Consider the following 22,648-nt stretch of genomic DNA (forward strand, 5'->3'; position numbering starts at 1 on the left):
CCTCTTCTCATGAATTTGTGCACCGCCGCAGAAGAAGAAGAAAAGCGGAAGTGCCTCTGGAGTGTCAAATGTAAACAAGTCACGCCGCTGCTACATGGATTTATTCAAATAACTGCTCATTTAAAGGTAAAAACACAAAAAACAGCTCGAAATAAACCGGGATCATAGTTCTTAAACAGAGGCACGTGTACGGGGAGCGTTACTCAGGGCGACCAATGTGGAAAGAGCTCATGTTTTATGTTTATTTCGTTTGTTGCTTGATTTTGTGGTAAAATTCGATATCTCTGCGCAAGTGTTAACTTGTAGTACATTGTAATTGTCTCCTATTTTGCTTAAATGACATTCTAAGCATTCAATCATGTTAACTCCATCAAAGACGTGGAGTTGTGCTGTGTGGTGCTGAATAAGGCAAGTGAAGTTTATTATTTATAGAGCACAATTTGTACTCAAAGTAACTCAGTTTGCTTCACAGAACAAGAAAATATGCATTGAAATCACACATAAATACATTTTAAAAATCATAATAATTTAAAATGCATTTTAAAAGAGGGACGTTAATCAGTTCGTTTCCTTCTCAAGTAAAGAGCTCTAAGCTAAAACTATGCTCCATCAGATGGAACAGTGCAGAGCTCCTCAGTGTTTTTAAAGTTTAACATTTTTACACCTTCAAGAGATTAATTAAGATAAGTTCTGCTCTCAAACTGCCTTCACTACCAGTTTCCCCCGAATAGCTAGCAACTGTGGTGGACCAAACAGAAAGACATGGACAAAGGCGTAAAAATAAGTTTAAATTTAATACATCAAAAAAAGGTAACTTAACAAAGGCTCGAATTAATGCAAATAATATTAACAAAAAACTGGGGACAAGTGGGGTCAACTTAACCACAAGAAAACAAAACCAAAACTAGCTCCCCAACCAGACAAGAACAGGTCTAACCCAAAATGACCACAAGAGGGAGGTGCTACACTAGAAGATAAACTAAAACTATTAACTTAGGCAATTATAATTAATGATTATAATTGTGAAGACAATAATAAGTGATTAATATACTTAAGGCATAAGAAGCAGCTGTTAGGCTATTGTACCTTCTTACAATATTTAAAGTTGTATGTAATTACCTACTCAAATTATGTGTCCCCTGCATTCTTTCAGGAGCTGTGGGCTGTAGTTGTTTGATTAATTGATTAATAATGGTGTCTAAATAGTTTTCTCAGTCGACAACAGCTTACTGAGAGTATAAGGTTCTCTTTGCGCAACAGTGGAAAAGAGAATGAAGTGAGTTAGCTGGAGTTTTGGAGCAACTGGACAGTTTATTCTGCCTTTTCACTGATTTGTTGTCACTCTTGTTCATTTGTTGCTTGCAGACATTGGCCAGTGTGTAGGGAAGATGCCATACCTGAGCGGAGAGGACACGGTGAAGGAGCTGAGGAGAGCTCTGTCCAACCCCAACGTCCAGTCTGACCCTCTGAGATACAGGAACACCATCACCAAAGTCATACGGTAACACCAGACACCAGCACATCCCAGAATCCCTCTAATTTAACCTGAGCTGGAGACAGGTCAGAACTCTATAGGGAAATTTGCTGTGTAACTGTCAGAAGTCTTGACCTGGTTTATAGTTAATATCTCTGTAAAGACTTGGCCTATCCACATGAAACAAAAACTGTCTCAAAGTTCAGCGTCTTCTCTGTCAGGACAACCAAACAAAAGTTTAAATTCTTTCTGATTTTGATTTCTGATTTTTACCTTCTCTTCTGTAGGGCCATGTCCCAGGGCGTGGATGTATCTGCTCTGTTTCCTGAGATGGTGAAAGCGTGTGCGACAGTAGATATTGTCCAGAAGAAACTCGTCTATGTCTTTTTATGTTCCTACGCGTCACTGAACCCTGACCTGTCTCTGCTCGTCATAAACACACTACGAAAAGACTGTCAAGATGCCAACCCTATGGTCCGAAGCCTTGCCCTCCGAAACATGACCAACCTCAGGTAAAACAAGGACTGAACCAGGGACTGAACCAGGGACTGAACCAGGGACTGAACCAGGGACTGAACCAGGGACTGAACCAGGGACTGAACCAGGGACTAAACCAGGGACTAAACCAGGGACTAAACCAGGGACTAAACCAGGGACTAAACCAGGGACTAAACCAGGGACTAAACCAGGGACTAAACCAGGGACTAAACTAGGCTAATTTGGAACACATCCATTTATATAAGAGACATAAGAATCTTTGTATATTGGGTGCCAGGTGTAAATTTGTGTATATAATTTCAGGTTGCCAGGTCTGGTGGAGTACGTTGAGCAGCCGCTCTCGTCTGGGCTCAGGGACAGAGCGGCCTGTGTGAGGAGAGTGGCTGTGCTGGGCTGGGCCAAACTGCACAACCTCCAACCAGAGACAGAGACGGGTAAGAAACGCAAACGAAATTCTGAAGGGCTGGAGTCAACGAGAGCTCCGCCCCTCCACCATCTGAAACATGTGTAATCTACCATTATTGCTGCACTGTTTTGAATAGTATTATCAACTCGTCCCCTTTTTGATTGACAGATGCGGCGGTGGTGAACGAGCTGTACAGTCTGCTGCGTGACCCTGACCCCATTGTCATGGTGAACTGTCTCAGAGCTCTGGAGGAGGTGCTAAAGGAGGAGGGGGGTGTGGCCATCAACAAGGCCATCGCACACCACCTGCTCAACAGGTAGAAATAATATGAACACACACACACACATGCACACACTGAAGCACACTCACACATCACCTCCTCAGAAGGTCAGGTCATGTGACTCTAACCCAACTAACAATTTATTTCAGTACTGAAACATGATTCCCATTACATTGCAGATCTGTTTTAATTCAACAAGATTCTGTGGGGGGGTGAAGCTGACTAAAAGCACTGCTCTGTCTGAAGCTCTATTACTCAAGTTAAACTTTAATCTGACCTTTATTTTAACACAATTTGACCATAAAGAACTGACTTAGCAAGAACTACAACAGGTGAACTGATTTGTGCCATTAAACACATCAAATAATGTTACAGTCAAAAGCTAGCTAGCATTAGCCAACAGTTTTTCAGTTAATCACTCTCACCTTTTTGTTGAAAATCAAACTCCTAAACAATGCTTGGATTAATCACAGGCTCCTCAGAATGTGCTGTTTAAATCCATTTTGTATTTTAAGTTTTCTGACGAACCTAAAACTTTTTTGGCACTGTTTGGTAATGTGTGAACATTCCACCATAGACATACAGACAGAACACCCCCACTGTGATGTCACTGCAAAGTATCAATAGTTCTTTCAAAATTGTCAAAGGACCATCCCACAATCAGAACATTCAGTCAGAACAGTTACAGCGCACATTAGGGCCCTATTAAAGGAGCATTATGCAACTTTTTTTGCTTCTCTCCTCGGAGATGATATCGCTTCACCTGGAATGTTCCACAATATGGCATGGAGACAAGCGAGTCATGACAACAAGGTCAAGTTACAGGTCAGATCTGTGGAGAGGCGAGCCTGCTCACAGTTTTTGAAGGTATAGTTTCAACATAATTCATTGAATGCAAGGTGTAAGTTTAAAGCTACTCTGTGGAGCATTTTAGGCAACATTTGAAAGGAGACAAGCAGGTGCCGTTCCTCTACAATGACATATTTTTTATTGGAAAAAAGCTACAAAAATATATATTCCACTTCTCCCTCCCTCTCTGTCTGCGTCTCAGGTTAAAGGAGTGTGACGTTTGGGCTCAGTCTGACATCCTGAGAATCCTGGAGCGATACTGTCCGCAGACAGAGGGGGAGCTGTTTGATATCCTGTCTTTGCTCGACTCCTGCCTGATCTGCGTTGCTCCCCCCGTCATGGCTGCCACACTCCGCCTTTTCCTCTGCCTCTGCTCCTCGCTCCCGGCGGTCTGTCATTCGGCCCTTGAGCGAGCGTGTGGCCCCCTGCTGACCGCCTGTGGGAGCTCCAGCCGTGAGATGAGGTTCAGCGCTCTGGCACATATACAGGTGTTTGTCAAATGCCCCCCCATCTTCCTGTATCCCTGTGTGCCAGATGCCCTCCCTGTGTGCCAGATGTCCTCCTGTCCTCCTGTATCCCTAGTGCCAGATGCCCTCCCATTCTCATATATCACTGTAGTGTTGGGGACAGGTAAACATGATTAAATCAAATATATATTTTCCTGATAACAATTCTAATGCTGATTTATTGTTGATACCAAAAACATTGGAACACGGAATTGGCGCTACCTAAACCCCAGCACCTGCAGCCAGCCACGAGTCAGTGCTAGTGCAGCCTCTGCAGCTCAGTAAGTGAATTGTGGAGGTTCTTTCACATGAGGCCTGTCCATAAACTGAGAATGAGACACCTGTATGTGTCTCTGTCCACAGGTTAACACTGTGGACATGAGGTCATTTGGGATTATCATAGCTTTTTAAAACAGTTAGAGTGCAGGCTACAAACAGTTCCTTTAACTGAGATGGGGACAGGTCAGATGGCGCTAGTGAATCTACAGATGTTGTGGTGTGTCAGACGCCCTCCCAGATGATGTGGTGTGGTTGGATAAATGTAGCGGGAGAATGTCATGAATTGTCCCAGATAGAAATGATCTGGAACATGGATTTGTTACTTTTTGTTTTTCCTTTTTTTCAGTTGCTGTTGCAGAGTGAGCCCAGCCTCTTGGGGGCGCACTACAAACGTTTCTTCTGTGGCTACGCTGAACCCGCTTTCATCAAGCAGAGGAAAATGCAGGTGAAGTTATAAATAGAAAAAATCGTTCCTCATTTACCTCATGCATTCTGAGCATTGTAATTATTCACCACAATAACTTTTACAATATATTTTGCTGTGGTAAATAGATATTATATGTATAATATATATAATAGAGATTCTAACCAAAAAACATCTGCGTTTTGACAGCTAAAAGACAAGTTTAGCTCTGTGCTACACTATGGCTAGTTTATAATGTAATGAACATGACCTTTGACCTCTTCTTATCCATTGCTTTAAATAAATCCTCTATTATGTGTCAGGTTCTGGTGGAGTTGGTGAACGATGAAAATGTTTCGATGCTTTTGGATGAACTTAAAGGTTACTGCACCGACGTGAACCCGGAAACCGCCCAGGCCGCCATATCTGCTATAGGTATAACACACACTTGTATCAGCACTGTCGGGTCAATAACAGAGTGTCTACAGTGGTGTTAAGGCTCCTTTATTTTCCATTTCTGTGGATTGCAATTGTAGTAACCATCACTCCATTTATACTTTCAAACGTTTCTGATGTCAAGGCTGCATTCTCTAAACAACCACCAAAGGTATCTGTGTAATCCCTCAGTTGTCCAGGTCTGATCCATAGCAAATGAAAAATATAAAATCTGTCAACAGGACAAATTATTGTAGGAGTGAATACATTTGGCTTCTCTTCCAAGCCAGTTCTTCAGTTTTGGTCAGATCACTGGTGGACACTGTCTTAGATCTATCTGAAGGGAGGAGCTAGCTACACTGAAACTCAATACACCTATTGTTTACAGTTTCGGTTTGTAGGCTAGGTCTGTTGAGCTATCAGGCCTCTAATGAGTGATTTCACACCTGTTAGCATCCTGGCTAGCCCTTTTGTTTTCCTTGTTTGCTTTGGGTCTGAGGATGAAGTTATATTTGGGGGATAATTGATGTCTAATGCCGCCATTCCTGTTCAAGGAAGGATTGTTTTTCCTAACAAAAATAGCATCTTTAACTTCCCTCTCAAACCATTTCTTTGCTTTGGCTAAGATCTGTACCTCACTGTCTTCAAAGGAGTGGTTAAAGGTTTTGAGATGGAGATGTACGACAGAGTAGGGTCCCGAGGAGCTTTCGCGACCACCCGAGGGCACACAAAGTCGTTTAGAGAGTTGACCAAAATGGAAGAAATAGACCAACAATAAAAACCTCCAACCAAATGCTTTACAAACTGAGCTACTGTCACCCCTACTCTCTTTGGCTGGAAATCTCACAATAGTTGTTGTTTTATTGCTACAAACATACTGAAAAACATGTATTCTTACTGTGAGTAAGGTCGCCTCTCCACAGATGTGATCTGTAACTTGGCCTGCCTTGGCCTGGCCCCATCTGCTTATCTCCAAAAAGTTACGTGATACACCTTTTAAATCAGTATTACATCAGCACAAGTAAAATGGCTGAAACATGTTTCCTTCCCGCTGACGTTTTATTAATACATATGATTTCTCCAACACATTTATTGTTTTATATGCGCTCATGGGGACACAAGTTTAGCTCAGAAAATCAGATTTTAACAGAGTAATTAATTTTCTTTGGCCTGTTTTACCTCAAAGCCCACGCTCCTTAATGTGCATTGATGTGGTGAGGCTGTTCATCTGGTTATCTGCTGATTGCATTGGTTTATAATGAGAGAATTGTCATTTCCTGTTTTGTTGTAGGGCGCATTGCAAGAAGCTACAGCGACAAATGTTTGGAAATCCTCACTGGACTCCTCGGACTGAAGCAGGAACACATCACCTCTGGTAAGAATGAGCCATATCTGCTCAGTATCAGTGATGTCAAAGGGCGGGCCCAGATATCGGTTTTAGGCCTCAACGATTGACTAATCGTGATAATTATAATCTGTACAGACCATGTCTTGTTTACATAAATGGACACAGCTAATGCGCTAGCTGCAGTGTTTCAAACAGGAAGTGATCATGGACGCGCTTCCGGCTCCATCGAGTCGATGGAGCACTTTACATTGAAAAATTGTCACCCCTTCATCTGTAACTGCTACATTGAGCCTTGTCATTTTGGTCTTAAAATGTTCATATTGGATTGGCTCTTTGGTTGCTATGATACTTATGGACAGAAGTCCAAATGTGGAACTCTGCTCCAGTTTTTCTGCTATAACTGCTCCAGCCTCGATGAGCTTCATTTGCCTGGAGCTGAACACTATAGGTGATGTCACACTCACTTAGTCCACTCCTTTATACAGTTTATGATACAGACTCTAAAATATGTACGAAAAGACCTTGTAAAACAAAGATACTGGCATTATTAAAGCTACAGTATGTAACTTATTTTTTTTATTTAGGTAGTTTATTGCAATGACAAACTTATTGTGATCGGGCTTGCATCTCCCCAACCCTGACTTATGTGGCCTCTTGCTTGTTTCCATGGAAAACACAGTATGGCATGAAATTTTTCTGTCACAATGGAGAATGGAGTTTGTTTTTTTAGGGCTGTAACTAATGATTATTTTGCTAATAGGATAATCTAGCAATTATTCTTTCAATGAATCGATCAGTTGTTTTGATCGCGAAATCAAATCAAACCTGAATTGTAAGGCTAAGCTGAAGTGAAGCCAGTTGAGGCCATCGCGGTGGAACATATTTACAGTCACCAAGACACCACAGTTACATATTTCCTGTGTCACTTTCCTGACCTGAGTCATAAATCCTCTGCTCTCGGCTCATGACATATTTTGGAGCCTGTGTATTTGCCAGTTAACGATTATTCAAATGGCTCTTTACACAGCAGCACACTAGCTAGCTCACTGTGTCTCAAAGCTGACAGTCACTTTTATTAAAATAGGAAAGCAAAATAAACAACTAAAAAATAAAATTAGAGTTAAAATAAAGATTACCCAATTATTTTTATATGTAGAATACTTCAATATGTGGAGTTGTTTTAATATTAGCATTAACGTTAGCATTGAGACACAAACATGTCTCTGGTGAAGTATTCATTTTATTCGTGTAGTGTTTAACATTTTGCCAGTGACATCCACCCACAGCTCCCTGTCCACTGTCTGACCCTAACCCCCTAACCTCTGACCCCTGACCCACCTGCAGCTCTCTGTCCACTGTCTGATCTTTAAATATTTATTCATTTTAGTGACTCGGCAAAAAACTCACTGAGATAAAACTGGACAGAAGTAGGGACGCTAACAGTGAGGTTGCCAGACGCTGCTAACGTGGTTGACAACTATTACAATAATTGAATAGTTGCGATTAACTTGTTACAACCCTAATGTTTTTAGCTCTCTGGACTCATGCATCTGATGCGCCCCCTCCAGTTATGTACTGTACCTTTTAAATCATAACAAAAATGACTTTCATCAATAAAACACTTTATTTATTAATATTCTCTACCTAGAAGCCATCAGTCACAGCATTCAATCTTTAATTGGTAAAAAATGCATTGTAAAGATCTCAAAGTAAAAGGAATCACTGACCGGTCTACCTCTAAAATAATCAGTAGTTGTAGCTCTAACTAGCCCTAAATGTCTTTGTGTCAGATGCCCCCCCTGTGTCTCCATGTGGTCTTCTGTGTAAAAGCTGTTAACCCTGTAGTTTAGACCTCTACAAACATGTTATGAAATGTCCCTGTGTGTCTGATGCCCTCCCTGTGTCTCCATTTGCAGTCTTATTTTGTATAAAATCTGTTGTTTTGTTCTGAAATGCATGGAGTTATTGTATTAGTTTAGATTGTACATTATAGTTTAGATTGCAATCTCGATTATCTCAAAATCTCAGTTTTCAAGTATGTTATATTTGCTTCAAAGCATCAAAAGGGGGCGCTGTAGTGTCACTGAAGACCAGTCCAGGTTTATTCCCAATATTGGTGGTGCTTGTGTGAACAGAGTGGGAGGGGCTGGGTTCACGTACCATCAACACACTGTAGAATCCCTCTAGTTAAATCTGAGCTGTCCGATTCCTCAGGTGGCATTTCCTGTGTAACTGTCAGATTACAGATGTGTTGACCTGGTTCATGGTTAATACCTCTGTAAAAACTGGACCTATCCACATGAAACAAAAACTGGCTCAAAGTTCAGCCTCTTCTCTGTCAGGATAAACAAACAAAAGTGAAATTCTTTGTTCACAATATCCTCGGGAAGTGGAGCGATTATTCAACTCCAAAGGTGGGATTGTTGTCAGTTGAAAGGACTGACAATCTTACACTGTAAGATTAATGTAGTTTGTGGAGCCGATCCCAAACAAAAACAATCGCCCATAGAGTTATATAGGCCACACATCCCATCTGAAATTATGACATCAACAAATTATTTAACATGAACTCCTATTGTCAAAAACTGAAAAAAGTAAAAAAAAAAAAACAAAAAAAAACTAAAACAAAGTAGTCTGATTTCTCTTGCTTTTTCCCATGGCCGTATTTAGTAAAAACTCACCTACCTGTTTTGCTACAAACTTGGTAAGAGTGCTGTGTACCCAAAGTGTTCAAATCACATTTAATACATTCTTTAGGCAGCAGGTTGGGCCAAATTAAATATAACCCCAACTGACTAACTGAAAACAGTTGACTAATGCTTGTTAGCTTGTGACTGTAATGTTATTTGAGAGGGACTTGTTTAACAGCACAAATCAGCTCACCTGTTGTAGTTCAGATAAGTCGGTTATCTGTGGTCAAATTGTGTTGAAACCATAGACTGTATAAAGATGTGGACTAAGTGAGTGTGACGTCACCTATAGCTTTGGGCTGCAGTCAAATGAAGCTCTTCGAGGCTAGAGCAGTTACAGGGGCCGATTTTGAGCCGAGTTCCATATTTGGATCTCCGACTGCAAGTATCATAGCAACCAAAGAGCCAGTCCGGAGCGATGCTAATGAACACAATGCCCCTTTCCTCCCGCACCACTGGTTTAGTATGGTGGGGCTGCTAACGCTACCGGGAGTGATGGGAGAAGGCACCTAATTTGTCTGCTATTAATGTTCAAATCTTGATTTACGGACACAATAGCAAAATAAAAATACCAGGATCATGTAGAGCAGGTTAATATGAAAATTTTAAGACCAAAACGACGAGGCTCACAGCAACAGTTATAGAGAGAGGGTCCACAGTTTTTCAATGTAAAGTGAACTGTTGATTGGAGCTGGAAGAGTGCCCCCCTTGATTACTTCCTATTTGGAATCTCGTGGCAGTCTGTGGTTGAAATTAAGATCAGATTAAAATCTAGTAACAGAGCAACAGAGCTTCAGACAGAGCAGTGCCTCTAGTTAGCTTCAGCCCCCTTGGAATGTTGATGGCATCAATGTTGCTTATCTCAAAAAAGTCACATTCCTTTATTAGTCTAGTTTTGATCTTATGCCCCTAGTCTAAAGCACTAGGTTAGCAGGTTTTGATTGTGTTAGTCTTCCTGCCCATCTTTATAAGAACTGACTAATTTGTTCATGTTTTTCCTGTGATTCCCTCTTTCTCCTGCAGCTGTGGTTCAGACTCTTCGGGACCTGGTGTGGGCGTGTCCCCAGTGTTCTGACATCGTGTGCACCACGATCGAGGGCTGTGAGCAAATAATACAAGATGCACAGGTTAGCCATATCTCTTTTTGAATATGTAATGATGCATATAGGTTAGACACTCCCCTCATGAATATTTAAGTGAGCACATTGGCTAGACATACCCTTCATGAATATGTAATGAAGCACATATATTAGACACGGCCCCTCCGCTCTGTAACGTTCACACTCTAAACAGTGTTGGTGGAGCACTTCTTACTTTTCCTGAGGTGCCGGATGGTTTGCCAGAATTTCTTTCACAACAGTGAGGCTGTGCTCCTCCAGGCCGCGCTCCTCCAGGCCGCGCTCCTCCAGGCCGCGCTCCTCCAGGCCGCGCTCCTCCAGGCCGCGCTCCTCCAGGCCGCGCTCCTCCAGGTCGTGGTCCTTTAAGCTGTGCTTGGTGGGGTCCTGTGGGTGAAGAGCCCACCTCAGGCCTGGCTCCAGGGTGGTGCCGGTTCGGGTGACATGGTGCTCATCATTGAGGGTTACATAATATTCAATAACTCTAAAATATGTAATTATTAATACTATATCTGTATTAATGTCCCAGTGAGTAGTATCCATTGTTCATTCTACAGTCTAACTCACCCAACATGTCCCTCACCACCTGTGACTCAGGTCATGGTAAAGTTTGCTTTGCGTTTCTATGACAACAGCAAACAATATGCAGTCTTTGTGAAGCTCTGACAATACAATTGGTTTAACAATTAAGCCTTGTGATTAAAAAGACCAAGAAGTTGAGATTGCCTGTTTCAGTACTGTCTTGGTTTGATCCTGGTTTAGTCCTGCTTTAGCCCATGTTTAACCCATGTTTAGTCCTGTTTTAGTCTTGATTTAGTCTTGGTTTAGTCCTGTTTTAGTCCTACTTTAGTCCTGTTTTAGTCCTGTTTTAGTCCTGTTTTAGTCCTGTTTTAGTCCTGTTTTAGTCCTGTTTTAGTCCTGTTTTAGTCCTGTTTTAGTCCTGTTTTAGTCCTGTTTTAGTCCTGTTTTAGTCCTGTTTTAGTCCTGTTTTGGTCCTGTTTTGGTCCATGTTTAGTCCTGGTTCAGTCCTGTAGTTTTGAATAAACAAATATGACGTGTCAGAGGAGAGAGAGCGGCCAACTTAGACTCTCTGTTTGTAAAAATAAGAACCATAAACAAATGATTGCCAGATGGCCTCCCATGATCCTGTCTGTATCCCTGTGTCATGTACATATGATGGTGTAGAATACTTTTTCATTAAAATGTAATTTGCATAATTATATTTAAGGTTTTATTACAAGTTTTACCTAGTTTTGTTTCGTTTTTTTTATTCTGGTGAAGTTTATAATTTTACTTCCCGATTGGACACAGGCATCAGAGAAGACATATGCAGAGGTATTTCCAAAACTGTTAGGAACCATAATGTAACAAGGGCCAAAGCTTGTCTTAATGATGCAGTAGTGATGATAAGACTAATAAAAATAAACCGCAACACCTTTATTTTATTTAGCTAAAATTGTCAGAAAAATTATGTGCGTAAATTGTTTTGAATGGATTTTCCATGTTGTTTTCCATGTTGTTGTCTGTTGTTTTTTTTCACAAACAATGACAATTCACTGATAAATATTGACAAAAACATGAAAACCTGCCATATGCTGGTCCACTGATGTGAAGTTTGCCTTGGAATTCCTCTCAGTGAATCAGATCCACTGACCCACAGGCTGGCGGTGCGATTCCAGCTCCCACAGATGAATGGTGTTGTGTCTTTGGGCAAGACACTTATCTCCCTTCGCCCTCAGTGTCTGTGTACACTGTTGTATGAATGTGTTTAACTGAGATGGGGCTGGCCAAATGTCTCTTGTTATTCTGCAGATGTTGTGTGGTTGGATAAATACAGGGGGAGAGGGTAAGACAAGGCAAGTTTATTTCTATAGCGCAATTCACACACAAAATAATTTAAAGTGCTTTACAGAATAAGAAAGACATTAAAATCACAATCCAAACCATAAATAAGAATCATAAAATTAACATTAAAAGAGAAGAGGCAGAATAAAACTCTTTCAGTCATATACACAACTATACAGAACCATTTGAGCCTGTATTTAAACATTGTCAAAGTAGTAGTCTCACATCTTCAGGAAGAGTTGATCTTCCTGAAGATGTGAGACTACTGAAATGCTGATTCCCCATGTTTACTCCTGGTTTACTCCTGGTTTACTCCTGGTTTACTCCTGGTTTACTCCTGGTTTACTCCTGGTTTACTCCTGGTTTAGTCCTGACTCTCGACACCAGCAGGAGGTCGGCCCCTGAAGTCCTCAAAGTGTGAGATGGTTCATATGGCTCTAACATGTGGGAGATGTATGGTTTGTGTATTTTGTTACATCAGCTGTGTTAATGGCCCTCTCTCTTTTCAGGGCAGGCAGGCATTGCTATGGCTGCTGGGAGCACATGGGGAGCGTGTGCCTTCGGCACCGTATGCTTTGGAGGGTTTCATCGATGGTGTTCGTTTTGAAGGGAGTCTGTGTGTGAAGATGGAGCTACTATCGGCTGCTCTGCGTCTTTTCCTCTGTCGACCCGCAGAGATGCAGGACATGCTGGGGAGGCTGCTGCACTACTGTATAGGTGAGTTGTGGTACTTAGAAGGGGTATTATGCAAAATCACAGACTGTATATATATTTGGACATAGATGACCTGATAGCTGCAATGTTCCAAATAGGAAGTGAGCAATAATGTTCTTCTGACTGCATTGACTCTGGCTCCAATTCACTTTGTATTGAAAAACCGTCACCCCTCTCTCTGCAACTGCTGCTGTCAGACTCATCATTTTGTTCATATTAACCCGCTCTACTTTATCCGAGTGTTTTCATTTTGCTATTTTGTCCATAAATAGAGATATGAACATTAATGACAGACAAATCAGGCACCTTCTTTCTCCAACGTCGCTCTTGCTACCATTAACAACAGGATTGATTGATAATGTTACTATGGACCCGTTCCTTGCTAAGCCAGCAGTGGGGGTGGGAAGGAGTATTACCTTCAACAGTTCTTCTCTCAAACAGAAAACACTTTGTTCCACAGACATCTGTGATGTCATGTGGTAACACAGGAAGTGCTGCACTGTGTTTTAAAAGTCCATACACCTTCACAGGAATCATTTGGATGATTTCAGCCCTGGAGATTCTATTAATCTACTGGACTGAAGGTAAAAGAAGCTGTTAACTTGAAAACTTCCACTTCATGATATCACAAGGTGGAACAGAACATTTTGAGCTTTGGAGATGTAGACAGACTGGGGTCCAGATGAGCTCTCATGACGGTGTTGGTACATCCTCTTATGGAGTGGCTGTTTAGTTTCTCCAATCTAACGCTCACTGCACTCTTCACTACACTGAATGGAGTAGACTACATTACTTTGTTTATGGGTCAGTGTTTTGTCCCAGGTTCTGTTTTAAAGTGTTTGTAGGTTTGAACACCAACACCGTCGCAAGAGCTCCTCGGGACCCCAGACCGCCGTACATCTCCATCTCAAAGCCTTTAAACACTCCTTTGAAGACAGTGAGGTACAGATCTTAGCCAGAGAAAAGAAATGGTTTGAGAGGGAAGTTAAAGAAGCTATCTGTCCTTGAACAAGAAGGCTGGCCTTAGACATTGCCTGTCCCCCATATATAACTCCACCCTCATACCCAAAGCAAACAAAGAAACAAAGAGAACAATACAGCTAGCCAGGATGCCAATAGGTGTGAAAAACAACCATTAGGAGCTCAGTAGATCTAGCCTACATACAGAAACTGTAAACAAAAGCTGTTTCCAGTTTCAGTGTAGCTAGCTCCTCCCTTCAGATACATACATGACGTAGTGTCCACCAGTAATCTAACCAGAACTGAAGAAGCGGCTTGGATGAGCAGTCAAACTTCACTTCGCTCTTCACTCCTTTTTGTCCAGTTGACAGATTTTACTTTTGGCTTTTACTATGGATCAGACCTGGACAACTGAGGGATTACACAGACATGGCTTAAAGCTCACAAGAGTCTATTTTGCGTAATATTGGACCTTTAAGCATTGTTCAGATACTTCAATTGTAATGCATCAATGTTATGGTATTGGTCCCTTATCAAAAACATACCTGGAGCTTTGTTTGGCTTCATTCACTGAAGTTATTCCATTGTACTTTTCCTCTGATAGTTATGTAACAGGAAATGGGAAAAATAATGGGGGAGTGACCTCAAAGTAAATAAGTCCTGCACACAGATGAATCTGTTTTAAAGCCTCACACTGAAAGGTGGAGTGTTGACCAATGGCTGCAACTTGTGAAGTTCTATCATTTCTTCCACAGACAATACAATCTCCTCTTTTATTCTGCTAACCCTGTAGTTTATATCTGTACAAACGTGTTCTGAAATATCCCTGTGTGTCTGTGTCTGATTCCCTGTTTGTGTGTCAGATGCCCTCCCTGTATCAGTGGGGTCTTATTCTGCATAAAAATTGCTAACCCTGTAGTTCTGATCAGTACAAACATGTTCTGAAATGTCTCTGTGTGTCAGATGCCCTCCCTGAGTATCAGATGCCCTCCCCGAGTGTCAGATGCCCTCCCCGAGTGTCAGATGACCTCCCCGAGTGTCAGATGCCCTCCCCGAGTGTCAGACGCCCTCCCCGAGTGTCAGACGCCCTCCCCGAGTGTCAGACCCCTCCCCGAGTGTCAGACGCCCTCCCCGAGTGTCAGACGCCCTCCCTGTGTCTCAATGGGGTCTTATTCTGCATATAAACCTCTATCCCTGTAGTTTATATCTGTACAAACATGTTCTGCAATGTGATTCTTATATCAGTTTGTCAGTTCATATTTATGTCTCTCTGTCAATTATTCTAGATGTGTAAAATGTGAACTTTGAACAGAATATATTAATTTAAAACTCCTTATCAAAGCTTGACCTTGTCTGATCTCTGAAGATAAGTCAGGCAGGGCCTGGTCAGTACTTGGATGGGAGACTGCTGGAAATACCAGGAGCCACAGTGGGGCAGCAGTGGTGGCTGTAGTGAAAACTGTTGTTGTTTCCTTAGGCAAGATTTTATCTATATTGTTCCAGTTAGTGTTAGTAACAAGTTGACTGACAGCATTGCTAAGCGCCCACCCAATGCCAAACCAGCAGTGGGGGTGGGAAGGGGAGTTAACTTCAACAGCCTTGCTCCAGATTGGCCTTTTGGTTGCTATGATACTCGTGGTCAGAAATCCAAATATGGAACTCGACTCCAAATTGGTGTCTATAACTGCTATCCTCAATGACTGTCATTTGCCTGGAACCGATCGCTGTGGGTGGGTCAGTCCACTTCTTTATACAGTCTGTGGTCGATATTGCAATTAGGTTTACCTCATAACTATAATTTCTTGATTGTTTTTCCTTACAGAAGAGGAGAGTGACATGTGCGTGCGTGACCATGCCCTGCTCTACTACCGCCTGCTGCATTGTGGGATTGAGGAGACGCGACGGTTCGTTCAGATGAGGAGGTCTGACCCAGGGCTGGGCGTGCTGATTGGGCGCCCCCAGCAGAGCATCAACAGCTGGGCTCAAAGCTTCAACACTATGCAGCCTCTGTGTGGAGCCACCACTACACCCGATACATCCACCAGAGGGAGCCCGGAACACACAAACTTTTACCCCAAGACTAACCTGAGCAAAGAGCTAAGAACATGTCAGGTAGACAGCACTCCCACAGGTAAGAATGGGCATTTTATATTTTTTTTAAAAGGTGCCATTTTGAATTATTAAAGGTGCTATCTGTGTAAACCCTCAGTCGTCCAGGTGTGATCCATAGCATAGTTAAATCTGTCAACTGGACAAATCATTGTAGGAGTGAAGACATTTCGCTGCTCATCCAAGCCGCTTCTTCAGTTCTGGTCAGAATGCCGGTGGACACTGTCTTAAATCTAGCTGCTTATACAATGTATCTGTACTGGGGAAAGACAGATGCTCACATACATGGGGAAAAAACAAGCACAGGGCCTTTAATAAGGAATATACTATACTATAACATATATAAATGTTTTATTTGTTTATTTTAAAATACAAATTTGATCTAAAACAGGTTTATAATCGAAAACACTTTATTTTTGAGAAATGGCTGATATCAAGACAGAAGCTTTTACAGTAGGACTTATAGACTGTATAATGGATGAAAAACTGTGGCCCCTCTCTCTGTAACTGCTGCTGTCAGACTCCTCATTTTGGTCTTGAAACGTTCATATTAACCAGTTCTACAAATCAGGTGGCTTCCCTCTCCGAGATCACCTCCGCTAGTGTTAGAAACAGGTTTGATTGACAGCAGTGTTGATGGCCCACCTCTGCAAAACCAGTGGGAAGGGCAGGAAGAGGCATTACCTTCAACAACCTCTCTCCTGATTGGCTCTGGTTGTGAACTTGGATTTCCAAATATGGAACTCAGCTCCAAATTGACCCCTATAACTGCTCGCCTCAATGAGCCTTATTGTCCAAAATGCAATTGGACAATAAGGCTCAATGGAGGTAAACATCGATGAGCCTTATTTGACTGGAGCTGAACGCCGTGGATGATGCCACACTCTCTTAGTCTATTTCTTTACGCAGTCTATGGTAAGAGTCTTATCATATTTTTTCTTTCAGATGGTTCTGGTCCGTGCTCAGGGTCTCTCAGTGGAGCTGTCACTCTATCTCTGTCTCCAGCACTCAGCCCCAACGCCTTTCAGGACCTGTGGCTTCAGTTACAGAGTTTGCAAACAGACAAAGGTAACACATTTACAGAAACATAGTCAGAAAATAGTCAGATGACACCACAATTCTATTGGCCTGTTGTGGAAAAATTGAAATTACAGATGAAAAGTAACCAATTTGCAAAGCCTGATGAGTTTTGAAATACAGAAAAAGGTTTATTCTTTGTTACAGCAGATACAGACAGGACTGGGCCCAGGCCTACAATGGCCACAGACTGGAAGCCTCCCGACCCACTGGTCCAAGTCTCTAAGTCCCCCTGTCCAAGTCCCAGTCTCTGTCCCTAGTCTAATCCCCGAGGATTTGAGCTCTGACTATTTATCCCAGAAAGACAAAGCTACGTACATTTCAAAGCAGTGACTTTTGCTTCACACCCATGAGATAATGAACTTTTACACCTGAAAACAGTACAAGACAACAAAGGCTTTTCTGTGGGTGGAGACAGAGCCTTCACACATGTTAATGTGTAGTCTGGGTCTGACAGACTGACACAGATCAAATGCTTTTAAAGGCACAACAGGAATATACTTAATTTTCCATCACATTGGCATTTGAAATATTTACTTCTTTTGAGCAGGTCCAGAGTGCGTCCTCTGTTGTGGGTGGACTCTCTGACATGCTGAGTCAGATCAAAGGTTTCAATGACAGAACTGAGCTCTTTAACGTTTCTGTCAAATACATTATCCACATGTACATTGAAATCCCCTGTAATGACTAAACCATCAAAGTCTATACATATGACTGAAAACATCTCGGTAAAATCACCAATAAAACTTAGATAGTGCTAGTTGGAGAGGGAAAAATCACACTTGCCTCACCACAAGAGCTGTGTCATACATTTTTCTCACTAGTTACCTGCAGTTCAAAGCCTACATTGTGTACCACCAAATGAAAAAGTAACTGTATCAGAATAAACTTACTCAAAATTAGTATTCTGATGGGTCAAATGCCGGTGACAACCTAGTAGGAACACATGTCAGGAAAAAATAAATGCATGCTTTTATAGAGATGTTGTCCTATCTATCGCTCTCCCTGTGTTTTGACATGTTTAGATGCTCAGGACGTTAAAGAAGAGGACTTTTTTTGCCTGGAAACGCTGATCCAATGCTCTCTGATTCCTGTGGACTCCCCTTACAGCCTCCAGGCGGCTCTGCAACTCGTCAACATACAGACCATGGCCTTCACTCCAACCAGCGCTATCCCATGGAAATTTTACATGTATACTCACACGCAACCGGAATGTTCTACCAAAACTGCCCATGGCACTCTGATTTTAGCCGAGCTGCTTTACTCAAATGAAGCTCCAGATGTGGATGAAGCTCCAGATGTGGATGAAGTTTCACAAGACAAGACTTTTGCTGCCAAAGGGATGGAGTTTGAGAAAAGCCGGGTTAAAGTTACAGTGAGGCAGAAGCCCAGAGACGAACCGGCTCTAATGGGGTTTCTGTCTATTCTGTCTACAGTGTTGAACACAGTGGCTTTACAATGTGAAAACAGCCAACAAGGCAAAACACTGCTGTCATAGATGAGCTGAAATGGTCTAAATATACACAGCTTGGCCAAAAAAAAAGCCGCCACAAAAACAAAATGTCACACATGCTAATATTTCGTTGGACCACCTTTAGCTTTGATTACGGCACACATTCGCTGTGCCATTGTTTCGATAAGCTTTTGCAATGTGACAAGATTTATTTCCATCCAGTGTTGCATTAATTCACCATTCACCAAGATCTTGCATTGATGATGGTAGAGTCTGCGAAAAGCCTTCTCCAGCTAATTCCCAAAGATTTTCAGTGGGGTTTAAGGTCTGGACTCTGTGGTGGCCAATCCATGTCTGAAAATGATGTCTCATGCTCCCTGAACCACTCTTTCACAATTTGAGCCCGATGAATCCTGGCATTGTCATCTTGGAATATGTCCATGCCATCAGGGAAGAAAAAATCCATTGATGGAATAACCTGGTCAGTCAGTATATTCAGCTCACCTCATTCTTTGAGCACAGACTGCTACTGAACCTAGACCTGACCAACTGCAGCAACCCCTACCTATTTGCTTTGTTAAATCTAGGTGGCAACTCTTTTTTGGTCAGGCAGTGTATCAAATGGGTGTATTTAGTCCTGGTTTACTCTTGGGTTAGTCTTGCTTTAGCCCTGGCTTAGTCCTGATTTAGTCCTGATTTAGTCCTGGTCTCTGTCTGTTCTGTTCTCAGTATTCAACAGTGTCTTTACAATGTGAAACTAGTGAACAAGGCAAAACATGAAATTGCCCAAATTTCAAATACTTTGAAATCAGACGTTTACATACACTATATAAAAATACACATATGCTTTTTCCCCACTGTTTGACATGAAATCAGACTAAACTTTTCCTGTTTTAGGTCGATTAGGATTACCAAAATTATTTCTCTGTGTAATCCCTCAGTTGTCCAGGTCTGATCCATAGCAAAACATCAAGTTAAAATCTGTCAACTGGACAAATTGTTGAAAGCGTAAATCAGAATGGGTCAGATTGCTGGTGGCCACTGCCTTAAATCTATCCGAGGGGAGGGGCTAACTACACTGAAACTGTAAACAGCTATTGTCTCCAGCTTCAGCTGAAACTACCCTATTCAGCCCTTAACGACCCTGCTATTGTTCTCATTGTTCTGGGTCTGAGGATGGAGTTGTAGATGGGGGAGAGATTATGTCTCAGGCCCCCATTTCTGTTTAAGGAAGGATTCTCTTTCCTAAAAAAAATAGCTTCTTTAACTCCTCTCTCAAACCATTTATTTTCTCTGGCTAAGATCTGAACTTCACTATCTTCAAAGGAGTGGTTAGTGGCTTTGAGATGGAGATGTACGGCGAACTGGGGTCCAGAGGAACTCTCCTGCCGGTGTTGGTACATCCTCTTATGGAGTGGCTGTTTAGTTTCTCCAATGTAACGCTCACTGCACTCTTCACTACACTGAATGGAGTAGACTACATTACTTTGTTTATGGCTTGGGGTTTTGTCCTTTTTTCTGGGTTCAGATTATGAACCCAGAAGAAAAGATGTTACCATTCCTTAAACAGCGGGTGTGTTTGTGATGTCTTTGTGACCCGGATTGCATTTCCAATCATTTGCATGAGGTTAAATCTGTGAGTGATTACTTTTAGTTTTCTTCTGCCATGTTTATCTAGCCAATTAATATTAAAATCCCCATAAAGAGGACGTTTCCATTACACTTTTTCAGAATCTCAGTAAGATGATCATAAAATACATCATGGGTTGAAGGGGGCCTGTACAGTACAATGACAGCAAATGACAACTGCAACTGACAGTCGATTAGTCGCTCCCACACATTCCAGAGAATCTCCGACTGCTTCAAACTGTCCTTACTGAACATCATTACTACTCCTCCTTTGCCATGTTCACATAACGTCTGTAGATATTATAGCTGGGGACATGGCTGCAACCCTCAACAACAAATACTGCTATCCAAGTCTCAGAAATGATAAAAAGTCAAAATCAACTTCAACTTGTTCAGCCTTAGGCACAACACTTCTTATATTTGGTGCCCCCCAAAACACCTTTTGGTTTAACTTTTGGATCCCATAGTACTTTGGCATGGTTTGCAGTCTGAAATAGTCTGTATTTTTGTTGCTTAACAGGAGCAGCAGCAGATGTTGGGTCACGTGATGTAAAAACATTCCCTACATCGCTTTTCTGTTTATTTACACTGTGTTTTATGGTCTCCAGAAGTATATCTGTGCTTGATCAGGGCAGCACACGTCCAGCTTTAGCACATGGAAAGACCACGGTGTTGTATCCTCCACACCGCCGCTCACAGTTGCTGACAATCAAGTTATCAATCCGTGTGTTTGTGCTGAATGTTCATGTGGGTAACTCACTGCGTCCGTGGCTGTAGCACGTTCAGATGGAGGTGAAACGCCGCCAGCTCCGGTTAGCTCTGCCCCGACAGGTCCTGGGTGAACATGCAGTAACAGTAGAGCGCACAGCAAAGACGGAACGGCTGATCCTTGGTGCCTCTTATCAAACGGGAGTTTGTACTCCCACGCAAAACTGCACGTCCTTGTTTAAGCACTGAAGCATAAACGGCATGTTTGCTCAACGAGTTGATGAGAGGTAGGGTGTGTGTCCAGGTGTAGTTCGACTGGCGGTGACACGCGTCCTGCCGGTCACTCCACACTGACAGCACTACTGCAGAGCACACAGATGGCTGCAAACATGTTCCGTTTTGCATTTTTTTGACCGCAGGACATGTCTCCAGACATGAAGGTCTTTGTCCCTGTGTGCATTTGCAAACTGTAATATGGCTTTTTTACGTTTCCTTTGGAGTAATGGCTTCTTCCTGCAGTGTCCTTTCAGCCCATGTCTGTACAGTCCTTGTTTCATTGTAGATAATGACACACTCTTAGCAGCTTCAGCAACGTCTTTACAAGGTCTTTTGCTTTTGTTCTTGGGTTGATATGCACATTTCAGACTAAAGCATGTTCATCCCTGGGACACAGAACCTGTCTCCTTCCTCAGATGTATGATGCTGGACATTCCCATGGTGTTTATATTTGTTTATACTGTATAATTGTTTGAACAGATGAACGTGACAGCTTCAGGCATCTGGAAATTGCACCCAAGGATGGACCAGACTTGTGCAAGTCCACAATCCTCTTCCTGATATCTTGGCTGATTTCTTTTGAAATGACATGGCGGGCCGCATTTGGCCCCCGGGCCTTGAGTTTGACACATGTGTGTTACACAAAGTAGCAGTGTGTTTCAGGTGTGACTTCAAATACATCCAGGTGTGTCTCTGATTAACTCAAATGTTAACAGTAACCTATGAGACACTTCCAAAGACATCATCATCTGGGTTTTCCCAAATTGTTAAAAGTCATAGTAATCTTACTGTATAAAATAATTTTGGTAATCTTAACTGACCTAAAACAGGAAAGGTTTAGTCTGATTTCATGTCAGACAGTGAGGGGACAAAGCAGATGTGTCTTTTTATATAGTGTATGTAAACTTCTGGTTTCAGTTGTATAATAACTTCCCAGAGTCTCAGTAGAGCTGTGTGTGATGTCACTTCCAGGTCCTTCAGCTGATTGGAAACAATGAACATTTTTACAATTTCCTCTTTTTTTTAGCTACAAAACTCAAACTTAAAGGAGATTGAATTGGAGGTCAGAATCCTCATGTGGAGTCTGCTGTGTAACTTTCAGAACTGGTTTATGTTAATATTTTTGTAATTGCTGGCCCTACCCACATGAAACAGAATGTGGCAAAAAAGTCCAGTATCTTCTCTGTTGGTATAAATTAACTTAATTTTTTTGTTTTGGGGTTTGTTTTTCACAGTAGATATCTGTGTAAACGCTCAGTCGTCCAGGTCTGATCCATAGCAAAAGGTGAAGTTAAATCTGTCAACTGAAGAAGCGGCTTGGATGAGCAGCGAAACGTCTTCACTCCTACAAGGATTTGTCCAGTTGACAGATTTAACTTCACCTTTTGCTATGCTTTTCCACAGTAGCTTCAGAAAGTGGTGCCATTATTCAACCCCAAAGACGTGCTTGTCCGTTAAAAGGACTTTAACGTATAACCAAAAATAAAACCCAAACCAACCAAAAATAAATAAAAAAATACATAGTTGAGTCATTTATTTATGTTTTTATTTGTTTGTTTGCTATAAAGGTACATACTGTTGCTTTAATATTGTC

General features: G+C 41.9%; 1 protein-coding gene across 1 annotated transcript; it reads left to right on the plus strand.

Annotated features, from left to right (window-relative positions):
- Positions 1-1,378: 1,378 nt before the first annotated feature.
- Positions 1,379-21,002, plus strand: ap4b1 (adaptor related protein complex 4 subunit beta 1). Its single transcript, XM_033970098.2, has 13 exons — positions 1,379-1,501; positions 1,762-1,986; positions 2,276-2,406; positions 2,547-2,694; positions 3,710-3,995; positions 4,639-4,737; positions 5,019-5,130; positions 6,422-6,505; positions 10,192-10,295; positions 12,638-12,845; positions 15,625-15,933; positions 16,857-16,979; positions 18,014-21,002. The coding sequence occupies exons 1-13, from the start codon at positions 1,389-1,391 to the stop codon at positions 18,484-18,486; spliced, it is 2,415 nt and encodes an 804-aa protein (XP_033825989.1). The 5' UTR covers positions 1,379-1,388; the 3' UTR covers positions 18,487-21,002.
- The last annotated feature ends 1,646 nt before the right edge of the window (positions 21,003-22,648 follow it).

The sequence above is a fragment of the Periophthalmus magnuspinnatus genome, chromosome 7 (assembly GCF_009829125.3).
Source record: "Periophthalmus magnuspinnatus isolate fPerMag1 chromosome 7, fPerMag1.2.pri, whole genome shotgun sequence".
Classification (NCBI taxonomy): Eukaryota; Metazoa; Chordata; class Actinopteri; order Gobiiformes; family Gobiidae; genus Periophthalmus; species Periophthalmus magnuspinnatus.